Source organism: Montipora capricornis, chromosome 3 (genome assembly GCF_036669925.1).
Source record: "Montipora capricornis isolate CH-2021 chromosome 3, ASM3666992v2, whole genome shotgun sequence".
In the NCBI taxonomy this organism is placed as follows: domain Eukaryota; kingdom Metazoa; phylum Cnidaria; class Anthozoa; order Scleractinia; family Acroporidae; genus Montipora; species Montipora capricornis.
The window spans coordinates 42,043,704-42,056,203 of NC_090885.1; the positions used below are offsets into that span (position 1 = coordinate 42,043,704).

The following is a 12,500-nucleotide window of genomic DNA, read 5'->3' on the forward strand; positions in this document are numbered from 1 at the left end:
CGCGTCCAGCCGTCTCTTCTCGGGGAGGATACCCAAACTTGAGTGAGCGGCGGATATCGAGCCTAGGGGACGTCTTTTCATTATCCTCAGCAGCAAGTTTTTTTTCCCTCTTACTCTGCTGACTGGACAAAAACGACTTTTTCCTCGTTATAAAAAGTGAATGAGCCCAGTATGTTATCCCATCACTGACATTTTTATAGCTAACAAAATCCAGATTTCTGGGAATATGGCCAATTATTAAATTCTCAACCTCGGATAATGCAATTCTCGTGCTCTGATTGGTTCACTCTATCTCGGTTATCAGCTCATATACCTTAGTTTGACCTTATATGGTAAATGATTGCGCTTAGCGTTGCTAAAGTAAAAACGTTTACGCCAGAAAGCGAAATTTCTTTCGGTATAAAGCAAAAGAAAAACGTTTTTGTGGAAAGTTTGGATCACTTTCGAAGCTTAGAGATACACGAAAAGGTAAGAAATGTTTTTGTGATGAGCCTGCGTCTGTCTGACCTCGAGGTATTACAAAACATCGCATCTTCATCAACTTTTTTCGATTTCGCTAGGATTTTCTCTCTTTTTTCGCTCGTATTTCGTACTTCCAAACTTTTGGAGTTTAAGGAATTTAATAAATAATTATTCCATTCGCGCTTGTTGGATATGAGACTGGTTATAGCCAACTCGGCGCTACGCGCCTCGTTGGCTATTTACCATCTCATATCCAAAGCGCGCTCATGGAATAATTGTTAATTATAATAGCTAGCGTAGCTGGCAAAACCGGCAATATTCAAGCGCGCGAAAGCGTGAAAGAGGGAGTAAAGGGGCGTTGGCCGGGATATATGAATTACAAAAGAGTTATTTTTAAATTGTCTGCTTCCCGAGACGTCCGCGACTATTAAGCGTGACGTTATCCGAACTTATCTGACATTGACTGCGGCCGCACTAGGGTACTTAACCGGGTTACATCCAATTAGTTAACTGAAATGAACCGGCTTAAAGCAGTTATGAATGCGGCCGCGTCTATTCGGTGTTAACCAGCTTTTAACCTGGTTATGCAAATTAACGCAAAAACAATACATTTTCTTGACCGGGTTAGGTATTTTTAAGCCACTCCACTTGGTAGTTTAAGGTGGGTTAAATTTAGAGAATTTTTAACCGGGTAATTTAAAATTTAACCTTGTCCTTATTAACTCGCTAAGTGCGGCCGCAGCCTGAGCCATTGTATATTGATGGCAGTTGGATATTCAGTATGGCTTTAGATTTGTATTCCTTCATCCAACAAGCCTTTAGATTCACATGAAATTGTTATCCGGGTCTTGGGGCAAGATGCACCAATTTCCTTGCTTCTGAAATTCGTTTTCGTCAACAAAGCATAATTCCACTCTGAACGCCATTTTGAATTCATCTATTAAACTTTGCGGTTTTCGTGACACCCCAGAATAACTGAACTGAAATTAATATATATCAAGGACTGGACTTGCGGCTCCCTCTCTGTCTCCTTAATTTTCTCTTGGGGAGAGTAAATCGATGGTTTCTCCGTCGTGTTTTGGCCGCGAGAGCCGAGAGTGAAAATCCCACTCGTCACCATGCCACTCGCGATCAACACACAACTACTTAGCAACCATTGATTTAGTTGAGCGTGTTTAAATAATCCCGCAATAACGTATCCCGCCAACCTCGCAGGCTATAATTATACCCTAAAGTAAATATAAACAAACACAAACACACTTCATGAAGGGAGAAACATCTCCTGCGACTTTGTAACCTAACGTTATTTCTAGTTTAATATTTCTCTTTTTAATCCTTTCAGTGACGCTAGTTCTCAACCCTACGCTCTAACATCACTGTCTCTCAGCGCCTGTAGGCAACATGATCAATTGTAAGTAATATTCATATGAATGTCAATTGTCAATAATCAGAAAACACGCTACGATTCTACCGAGCCGTTTCACTGACTAAGCAGATTGCCAAACCAAAGGACACAAAAGCAAGGCTGTATTATATATAGTTGTTAAAAACTTTTCATAAACTGAATCACGTAATCATTTATCGATTCTAACGGAAGAAACATTGACTTTGCTATGGGAGACAGAGGATTTTTCTATGTTTTCTCGTTTGTGCACAGCCCATTTCGCAGCCGGAAAGAAAAATGTCTGCGCGAACAATGCTTCGCGATTATGAAGGCCTTGAAGAACGGCGCCGGCATGAATGAATAATTTTCCGTCTTTACACTTCTACATGCTCTGTTCTATTTCTTTTTTTACAATTTTAACTGCAATATAACCAACCTTGTTCCCAGGGTTCTCTCCTACTCGTCTACCGGAGAGAACCCGGACGGGCAACGAGGTTGCTATTTAACTTGTATAGTGTATCACGAATGCAGTCTAACGCTAAAAAATTAATGATTTCGTCTGTACTAAACATCACTTCCGCCTATATCCTTCAGAAGTTTTTAACTGACTTGCTGCTATGTAAGTAGAGGATAAAACCAATGAAATAGCTTTAATGATTAACTTGTTAATAATTTGCTACCGTAGAGTTCGAACTTAGCAGCCTTCGGGGGTCGCTACTTTCGGCGGATCGTGACTTTCGGGAAACAAAAATCGTTTACAAATAGAGCTGGCGCGAGCTTTTTTTCCGAAATAAAAATGAACAAAATAAAGTTAAAAAAGGAACAACATTTTATTTGCATCCCATATGTATAGATTGTGTTTCATAAAAAGGAGATAACAAGGATAAATACAGCAAAAAACTATATAGAGTTTTGAATTTCATGCAATTTGAAGAAACATTACTGCAGTTAATACGAAATTATACCGGTTTACGGTAGCGCTTACATCGCTACATAAGGACGAATGGTGGCATAAAGCTTCCCCTTGTTGTAAATTAAAGTGCTTTATCGTGAACAATTTGCGACACTGCACGAACATATTATTGTGCATCAAAATTTTGACTATTGATTGGCAAATTAATGGTATACGGTATAACATTTAAAAAACTTGGTCTCGCTACTTTCTGGGGGGGGGGGGGAGGGTCGCTACTTTCGGGATGTGGCTACTTTCGGGGAGTCCTTACTATCGGAACATTACGGTAGTCTTGTCCTTCCACTCCTTCCACTGTAACTGCTGAATACCCCGCCACTGCAAAACGGATCTTGAAAAGTGATGGCTACGCGGCTACGCAGTGGTAATTACCACCCCTCCCCGTAAAATATGTTAGTAAGGAAAGAAGCGACTAACCCTTTGGCTATTACCAAAGTCTCATTAGTCCTAACGGGACGGTATTACTCCGCCTAACGAAATTCATTCGACCACTCCCATGCTGAAATTGTTATGATTGTTTCTCAATGAAATACACATCCCTTTCATTGCAGATTGCCAGCTGCATTCAAGATTGAGTAAGTAATTCTTTTAAAATAACAATTCCATCTTCCTGCCCAATCGATGCCTTTTCTATGCTTTTTATTTCTTCTTCTGCTTCTCAGTTTGTACTGTCGCTTCCTCTTCGCCAAAACACCACACTGAGATAACTGAACCTACATTCTGGATTCGCAATCCGTTCTAAACAGGTTTTTCAATTTGGGGATTGTGAGTGAAGAAAGGCTAGTGGATCTCCGAAATTTGTAATGAAATGAAGGCCTGTATCGTGTACACAACCATGAGAAAGTGCAGCATATTGAGGATTAAGCTGGCTTTCGATCAGGTCACTATTATACACAAATACTTTGTTAAATGGTGTTTTAAAAACATCAAAAACTTTGCCTTTGTTCATGCATGAAAAAGTCAACAAGGATTCAGAATCCGTGTCCGATTAAAGCTTACTGCTTCGTAATTCTTTTTCGTGCAATCTTCTTTTCTTATCATCCTGTTTCGTGAATTATGTAGGCATGATAAATTGAAGGAGCCATGGTCTGGACATCCTTACACCTCTCATATCTGTCAATTTGATGTTTTTCCACGATTTGATCCCGGGCGCACCGAGTTTGATGGTGAGCGGATGTATTTAATACTTTGACAGTACGTCAACTCAACAACCCATGCAACGGTGTTCAATTTACAACCGTGCGAGCTTTGCAAGGAGGGGTGACTGTCAATCAAAATCGCACCCCCTGATTGGTGTATAAGTTTTAAAAAACTTTGTTAGGTGGCCACGGTAAGGCGAGTCGCACTGTAAAATAGGCATAACTCTCCAGATATATAAAGATTCAATGATCGTGTACCTTCCGGTAAAGCAGTAAATCAGAAATGTCAGCCTTTACCAATTACGTCGTATCTAGGGTAATATCGTGTTAGTTTACTTTGAAACCCATCAATTAAAAGAAAAGCCACGACTTCAGATGTCATAAATCTATAAACAATTGTATATCTTATTTAACAGGATCGTCTGGTATAGGACGAAAACCTACTGTTTTATAGTTTTCCGGATCTATTGAACAGGTCACGGTTTATTTTTGATAAGCCTCGGCCTTCTCTGTTAATCAACGCTGAGGGACGTTAAAGAATCCACACACTGTTCGTGAAGAGTGTAGGTGGACATTCCCGGTATTGTGATATGTCCTCCGATCCTTTCACATTTATGCGTGGGTTTGGTGGGTGGGTGAGATCAAATAGGGACTAATAGCTGCTGTCCGAGGTGCCGTTACAGGCTGACGTTTGATCTCACCCCAGAGTAAAATTGTAAACCACCATTAGACTGTCAGTGCTGAATATATTCCATTGTTTAAAACTACTTCATTGATTGATGCAATTTTAGAGTTTTGATTGGCTCAGCCATCATGTTGTATGAGCTTTTCATACCATGCTCTACAAATATCAGTAACACGCCTCGTTGGCTCTCTATCATCTAATATCCAACGTGCGCTCGTGGAATAATTGATGGGAAACATTTGTGAAAATTTTAGTGTAAATTGAGTTTTCGTTGGTAGGTTAATTAGCAGCGTCAATCTTTTGTTTTTGCTTTATAATTAGTTCCTTCTCAGCGGAAACTTAAAGGGGTAAGTTTTGTATATTTTAGTGCTCTATAGTTGTACAATTGTGAATGATTACAGCTCCAGAACTACCCCATAATCTCCGTCCAAATAAAAAAAAGAAAGATACCCACGGGCACAGATTAAAGGACAAGCTGCATATGAAACTGAAACTATTCGGGGAGGGGATGCTTAAAAGCAGAGGCCCTTAAGGAGAAGAAGTGAGGTATGGGGCATGTTCATCTTTTGGAACGGCCGCATCAGAAGGCGAAACCTACAAGACGCGGCAGGTGTGTCACATGAGTTCATCGTTTCTTCTTGAAATGGAAGAAGGGGGCTGACATGCAGGTAGCTAGATCGGCTGATAACTGACCGGACCTGATTTTTTTTCTCTGATACAACTGGCGGACTGGCAATGATATCGAAAAAAAGGAGAAGGCGGTAGGGGTTTACCACGAGAACGACTTATAGCCGATTTGGAAAGCAATCCAAGGGTGCAGTTAATCGGATCCCTGTTTATACGCAAAGGGTTCTGGGATCGCCAAGGGGAAAACATTGGCCGGCAAGTCTCTGTAAGAAAATGTATGGCGGAAACTTGTTTCGACGAACAAAACACGATTTTGGAGACACAGTTTTATCAGAAATCGATTTGGGCAACGTTGATGCGTGTCAAGTGTAAGTTTTTGTTTGAATAACCTTGAAATATGAAGACACAGTTTTAGCAGTTGTTGTACCGTGTAACCTTGTTCGGGAACGATGAAACCGGTCTCGAAATGTTGTTCTTAGACTCCCGCAAAGCAAGTCGATACACGTGGCCTTGGCGCGTAAGTTGTTCCCATTTGCTGACGCGGCGTAGCACCGTAACAAGACCGAGAGAGACCAGCTTACACGGTGAAAGCTTTGTTTTGGTCACCACTGCGATCGTTGCGACTGTTGCAGAACTTTTCCTGAAACGGAAGTTCAACAAAGTTTCACGAAATCGACCATGTTGCACGGGGCAACGCCTGCTGAAACTGATTCGCAGCGCCGTTGCACATAACTTTCAGGTAAAAGTTTCAACGTTTAACAGCGGCTTGAGAGACCTTGAGATAAATTTACTCGGATTAACCTTGCTCGCCTAAGGTTTATTGTGAAATTGACATCTGGTCATGGTCTCGAAATAGTAAGGATTATATTTTTTTAGGTATAAATCTGGAAGAAATAACTTAATAATGCCTTTTCAGTTGTATTTACGTGTGTATTGGCTGTTTTCTTATTAGTTACGTCTTGCGTAAACGCATTATGGCTACTGGAAATTTACCTCCTCAAAGGAGAAAAGTCGTTGTCAGAGGAGATGAAAATTGTTTTTACAGAGCTATTTCTCCTTTGAGAAATGAAATGAGCGATGAGAAACATGAGGAAATCCATAGGTTAAGTTCTAGTGTGATTGAGAAAAATCGAACGGTTTTTGAGCCGCTACTATTTTCTACAAACTCTGTTGGTGTCCGGCCAGTGTGATGATTATTCTTGAGCAAATCATTTCAATCTTTAAATTAAATCTGCCTGGAGTTAGCTGTTGTAATGCTCCTCTTCCAGAGAATACAGCATTCTCTGTTCCGATAAACTTAGATAACCCTGGGAATTCATGCGCCTCTGACGTTAAACAAACTTTTCCTCAAGTTCTGTCAATCTACCATCTACAAGTAATGTCACTGGATCCAAGCAAACTTGTCAAGCTCCAACTTCGACCAATACAAAAGAGCCATCTTCAAATAATACTTCTCTGTAGATCTGATCTTTTGAGCAGGTCTTTGAAGTTTTAATAGTCTCGCAGTCGTACTATTTTATGTACAAAGTTGGTGTAGGACATTCAGAGGCCTAGGTTCTGTAACCTCGTGCAAAGTTCTTTGAACAGACCTTTTTACTCATTGAGACCTTGAACTGGTCACGATTAATAGCTCTAGCCCACGACAAAACATCATTGTTATTCCAGGGCGAGTAAAATCTTAATACTCGAACGTGAGAAAGAATCTTTTGCTTTTCTGGGTATCTTCGATCTTTGTCACAACCCCACACAGACCAATGATCGCCACTAGGCAAATTTCCAATAGTATTCGGCTGAATTGCTGAGTTTAGAAATAAGCAAAAAGCCAGCCTATACACACGTAAATACAACTGAAAAGGCTTTATTGAGCTATTTCCTTCAGATGTATACCTAATTTTGTAATATTTTGAGACCATTTCACAATAAACCTTACGCAATCAAGCAAGTTAGGTCAAGTTAATCAGCAAACTTTCTCTCATATTTCACGGTTATTCAAACAATATACTTACACTTGCCACGTATGAATATTGCCCAAATCGATTTCTGATAAAACGGTTTCGAAAAGGGCGTTGATCTCCCTCCAAAAGTAGTTTTTTGGACGTCGAACAGGTTTCGCCCATATACTTTCTTACAGCGATTTGCAATGTTTACCCCTTGGCGATCCCAGAACCCTTTGCGTATAAAGAAGGGATCCGATTTCTACTGGCAACTCATTCTTTGATTCCATTTCCTTTGTTTTTAAACTACTCTTTCGAGCCTTTTATTAGGTAATAATATATCTTAGCCGGTAATTTAACGTCTTGAGTCCGAGGTTATGTTGTCGAAGCTGACCTTGTCTTTTGTGTTTTTGTACGTAGAAACTATGTCCTCCAACGAGGGTCGCACTTGAGCAATTATCAAACAAAGTCTATTGTACGTCTGAGTACAAGGACAGCATGAAAGCGACTATTAAACTTGACGCAGCTGATTTCCAGCAAGAAATGGCAGAAAAGCTAATTAAGATGGACAAGGAAGGTGATGACGTGAGTGAAACGGAACACTGGGAAGTAATTGACGAAGAAGGGATCAAACAGAAGGAAGCAAGTGAAGACACCGACAAACTGATGGTAAGGTTAAAATTAAGGATCCAAGGGTAATTTGTAGGGCTATAGATATCGTCAGACCCATCTGATCCATTGCCGAAATTCTAACCCTGCTCAGAGATTTTTTTCTTTCCTTACCTAGTCATAGGTTTTGATTTGTTTTGTCGTTGCCGTAACTATAAACCCTATAATTATAGAGCTTGTGGTTTATATAATACAGCGCGTGGCGTTGTGGTTAGGAAGCTTGCCTTGAGATCCGGGAGACCTGGGTTCAAGCCTCGTTCTGACCACTCCTTGAATTTGTTCCTGGCAGGAGTCAGTTATGAGTCCCTGGTTCAACGGCCTCTCTGCTGCACTTGTAAATGCTCACGGCCAACTGCTTTGTCTCCCGCCAGTTGATGGGACTCTTAATAGTTGTTGTTGTGTTCCGTCGTTTCGCTGATTGTGTTTCATTGGCCCTGAAAAGTCCCTTTGGGGAGTGATCAATTACGTATGTATGTATGTATGTATGTAATACCAAAACGTTCACCCAGAGGTTAATTTAAAATACTTAAAAGAGAATGACATTTTCCGATTTCAGCAAGAAGAAATGGATGGACAGAATTTCAAGGAAGAGGATAAAGAAAAGGACTCCAAGTTGTCAGGTGCATGGCCCATTTGGCCCGTGGGTCTTAACGACATGCGCAAAACACCACTAAATTACACCAAGAAACCGTTACCAACATATACAGCCGCAGACTTTGCAAGACGAGGTCACCGGCAAGATGGACATAGTAACCAAAACGAATCAATTCATATAAGGTTTGCAAAACCACAGACCTTGGAGAATGGTATCAATGATGGAAAAGATGACGGGAATTGTGTTAGATTCAGAAAGAAATACCTTCCATCCCTGACTGCGTATAAATCAAACACTGCACACCCTGGGGAATCAAAACATTTAAAGTTTACAAATCCAGAGACCAAATGTTTTGAGGAAATGTGTCACTTTCACGTTGGTCTTCTCCCCGCAAAGCAGTTAACCAGAGTCGATTATGTCAGGCTTCCAATGATTTCTGAGAAAACCTCAGCAGTGCTATCGCAAAACACCCAAGAAGGGAAGAAGTATTGCACCACTGAAATGCTGGGAGTGCGTTTTAAAACTGATGCTCATGAGAGGTAATTACGACATAAGAACTGATTTTAATGTTTTAAGCAATCCAGTACTCATCCACATTTGATAGTTTTTGGGAGTGACTAGGAGGGAGGATTCTGCACAGCCAATCCGGCATCAAAAGCAAACAGTGAAGCTCCCAAAGCCATCAGGTTTGCATCTTGCATCGCCACGTGGAATTCTAAACTTTGTTGTGCCGCTCGTGTATCTGAGAGCAGGGATAGGACAGTGGTGAGAGCACTCTGCGCCTCCCACCAATGTGGCCCAGGTTGAGATTCTCAAACCACACGTGCCAGCTAGTTAAGTTTGCTGGTTCTCTACTCTGCTCCGAGGAGTTTTTCTCGTGGTATTTCAGTTTCCCGTAGCCTGTTCTCAATAACCAAACTATGATTTTCTCTTCAGTATCCCCAGTTAGTGCCATAGCGCTCAATACATTTGACACTTTATTAAATAAATTTCATTGTTATGATTATTATTGTTCAAATTTCCAATTTCTCAGCTTTGATATTCCCCGGTCGTTATTCAGTTGAGGGCAAGCAACCACCTGTAGCCTCAAGCATCAAGAACTTTTCGCAAAATTTTTGCAGTTCCACGCAATGCCGCTTTTTGCAGACTGAATTCCGTTCTCACAGTCACTCCTATTTGCTGAAGACGCCTTTGTAAGTTCTTCGTCCCCATACCCAAAGCCCCGATCACTACGAGAGTTACAGTAACATTTACACGCCATAACCGAGCTACTTCTCTTCTTGAATCCTGGTTTATCTGAGACATGGTTGCGAGAAGATATTGATAGTTGACTTGTTACTCCAGACGAGTATTTTATGTTATGAAAAGACCGGGTAAATAAGAGGGGCGGTGGAGTTGCAATTTTATGCAGAAATCGTTGGAAGATTAAGGATATAGATGTGAGTGGAAACGAGTATGAATGTTTGTGGGCGAAAGTATTTACGACAAATCAAGATTATTTTGTTGCCTCAGTTTACCATCTACCGACCTTAGATTATTGTGAAACTATTTTTATTGAATTCTCAGGAAATTCCTGAGAAAACTTTCTAGCTGCTTCGCCGAATGCAAGGTTGATTATTGCTGGTGATATTATATGTAACAAACTTGACTTAAAATCTCTTTTGCAACAAAGTGGTCTTCGCAACTAGTTAAGACATCAACCAGGAATGACAGCATTTTGGACATGTTTTTGACAAATATACCGAATATCTTTGGAAAAGTGTACCTCCAAGAGCTTGATTAAATCGGACCACTCCAGTGTATTTACTTTCCCCAAAGTAAAGAACCCTCCAGTGAGACCTTTCGTCGAATTTATTGATGCTCGCGATCATCATAAGAGCTTAATGTTACAGAAACTTCAGGATACTGACTGGTCTCCTCCTGTCTTTGCGGAGAATAACATTAACAATGCTACTAGCAAGTTCTATTGTATGGTCCACAAAGAATTCAAGAACTGCCGGTTTTCCGTCCATACGGGCCAAAATGTCATCCAAATACCCTCCTTTTATGTCGTCTTTGCTAAAACATCTTCTGTCTAAAAGGAATAAGTTACTCAGGAAAGGAATGGCACCGGAGACTGGTCTCTTACAACCGAGAATAACCCAGCTTATTAAGAAAAATCAGTTGAATCTGATCAGGAATAACAATTACAAGCGTTTCAATGATTGGTTCTTAATTTATGATGACCCACTGACCCAATTTGGTTACGACTCTCCTAATTTTGCCAAGAGAAAACTTTGCATTTTCCGATTATGTTAAGTTTCGATTTAACCTAAAGGTACTCAAGGTCTGGAGTAGAATTATGGATAATCCCTCGCGCCCCCTTCAGGATCTTCTCCCCCCACGTAAAAGCAGAGCTTTACGCAGTAGATCCCATTATCCTTACCACATCCCAAGTGTCAAAACGGAGAGGTTTAAGAAATGCTTTGTTAATAGATGCCTCTTCGACTTTTAAATGAATCTTAGTTTAGTACTTTGTAGTTTAATACAGTTTTAACTTCATTTTACAGTATTTTGTAGGTCTTAACGTTTGTTTAATGACCTCAATAAAGACCTTTATTATTATTATTACTACTTTTCGAAGCATCTCCAGGCACCGCTACTGTGTCAATTATATGGCACTGTCCTTGCTGCTTATCCAAAAACAATATGTCAGACGGACGATGCTCAATGACGTGGTCAGTTTGGATAGTGAAGTCCCATTGGTATTATTATTATTATTATTATTATTATTATTGACTGTATTGAAATATCCTCAAATAATTTTACAACCTTTGCAGGCCCGTTTGTCTGGGCTATGTTGCTCATATGACTATGCAATAAAAGCTTGTGACTATGGTCAATCTAATAAATTACGAGGTCACGGTAATATTGCAAAACTTACATATACATATATAGTTAACAAACTAAATAGTAAAATTCATAGATGCTTATATGCCGCATATTCTAAAATAGATCTGACAGAACACTTATAAATATTTACAATGTTGCTATTCGCTTCGCCAGCTCTTTTAAGCACTCTTAAGGTATATAAACGTTTGGCGGCCTTACAATAAATATAGTCTAAAAAAGAAGTATATGGTCATTCCATTGAAGATCGTCTCTAATTGTCTTTGCTAAGTTGTTATCTAATATGCCGGTCAGTTCTTTTTCAAGATCCTTGTGGTAAACTGCGAGAAAATCAAAGACTACTGTAACGAGCTTTACTTTATGACCTGGGTATAAGTTCTTAATACCTAGTTTAAATCTGTATATTTATCCTTCTTGTGTTTAGTTCTCGTTGTGATTGTTCCTGGGTTGTATATCGTTCCTTCTATAATGATCCATTCTTTATTCTTTTTATCCAATACATTGATATCCGGTCTATTTTTTCTATTCATTGGACATTTTTCCAATTTCCAGGGTATTTCCCACAAGATCTTTGGTTCGTTGTTCTCTTGGCTTGGTTGCGGATAAGACTGCTTGTACCACGGGTTAGAATACTCATATTCTTCAAATCTCTATCTTTCCAATAAAGCATGGTAAACGGGGCGAAGCATTCTGTCGTGTCGTGCTTTATACATTGACTGTGCTATGTGAGAACAGCCACAGAGTATGTGTGATATTTAAAACAGAGTCGAGTAGAGTTATTATCATTATCATTATCATCATTATTATTATTTTTCATAGACCAGCACCTGCATTGCATTTTTAAGATTGACATCAATTTGATCTATGCAAAACCAACCTTACATGACAAATGCTCTAATCTGTTCAGGGCTCAAAAAAATTATAGAGACCTGTTTTGATTTTGAGTAATTTACCACGAAGGAGTTCCAAATAACCGACGAAGACCGGGTAGATTTCGCGCTCGGCTACATGGGTTACCGCCTTATGCTTTGTGCACAAAAGATATAGTAAATTACCCTCGTAGAATGCAGTGATCCTCACCAATTGCTAAACAATGATGTAGAGTCCCATCCCGGCTAACCACCCGACATCCCGGGTTAAATAGAC

General features: G+C 40.0%; 1 protein-coding gene across 1 annotated transcript in view; it reads left to right on the top strand.

Annotated features, from left to right (window-relative positions):
* LOC138041383 (uncharacterized) overlaps positions 1 to 12,500 on the top strand; it is a 15,622-nt gene that overhangs the window by 1,196 nt on the left and 1,926 nt on the right. Inside the window, exons 2-8 of the mRNA XM_068887153.1 lie at positions 1,805 to 1,873; positions 3,368 to 3,391; positions 3,879 to 3,982; positions 4,962 to 4,987; positions 7,622 to 7,870; positions 8,427 to 9,004; positions 11,907 to 11,977. Coding sequence (XP_068743254.1) covers positions 7,700 to 7,870; positions 8,427 to 9,004; positions 11,907 to 11,977 — 820 coding nt within the window. The 5' untranslated portion in view covers positions 1,805 to 1,873; positions 3,368 to 3,391; positions 3,879 to 3,982; positions 4,962 to 4,987; positions 7,622 to 7,699. The remainder of the gene's footprint in view (positions 1 to 1,804; positions 1,874 to 3,367; positions 3,392 to 3,878; positions 3,983 to 4,961; positions 4,988 to 7,621; positions 7,871 to 8,426; positions 9,005 to 11,906; positions 11,978 to 12,500) is intronic.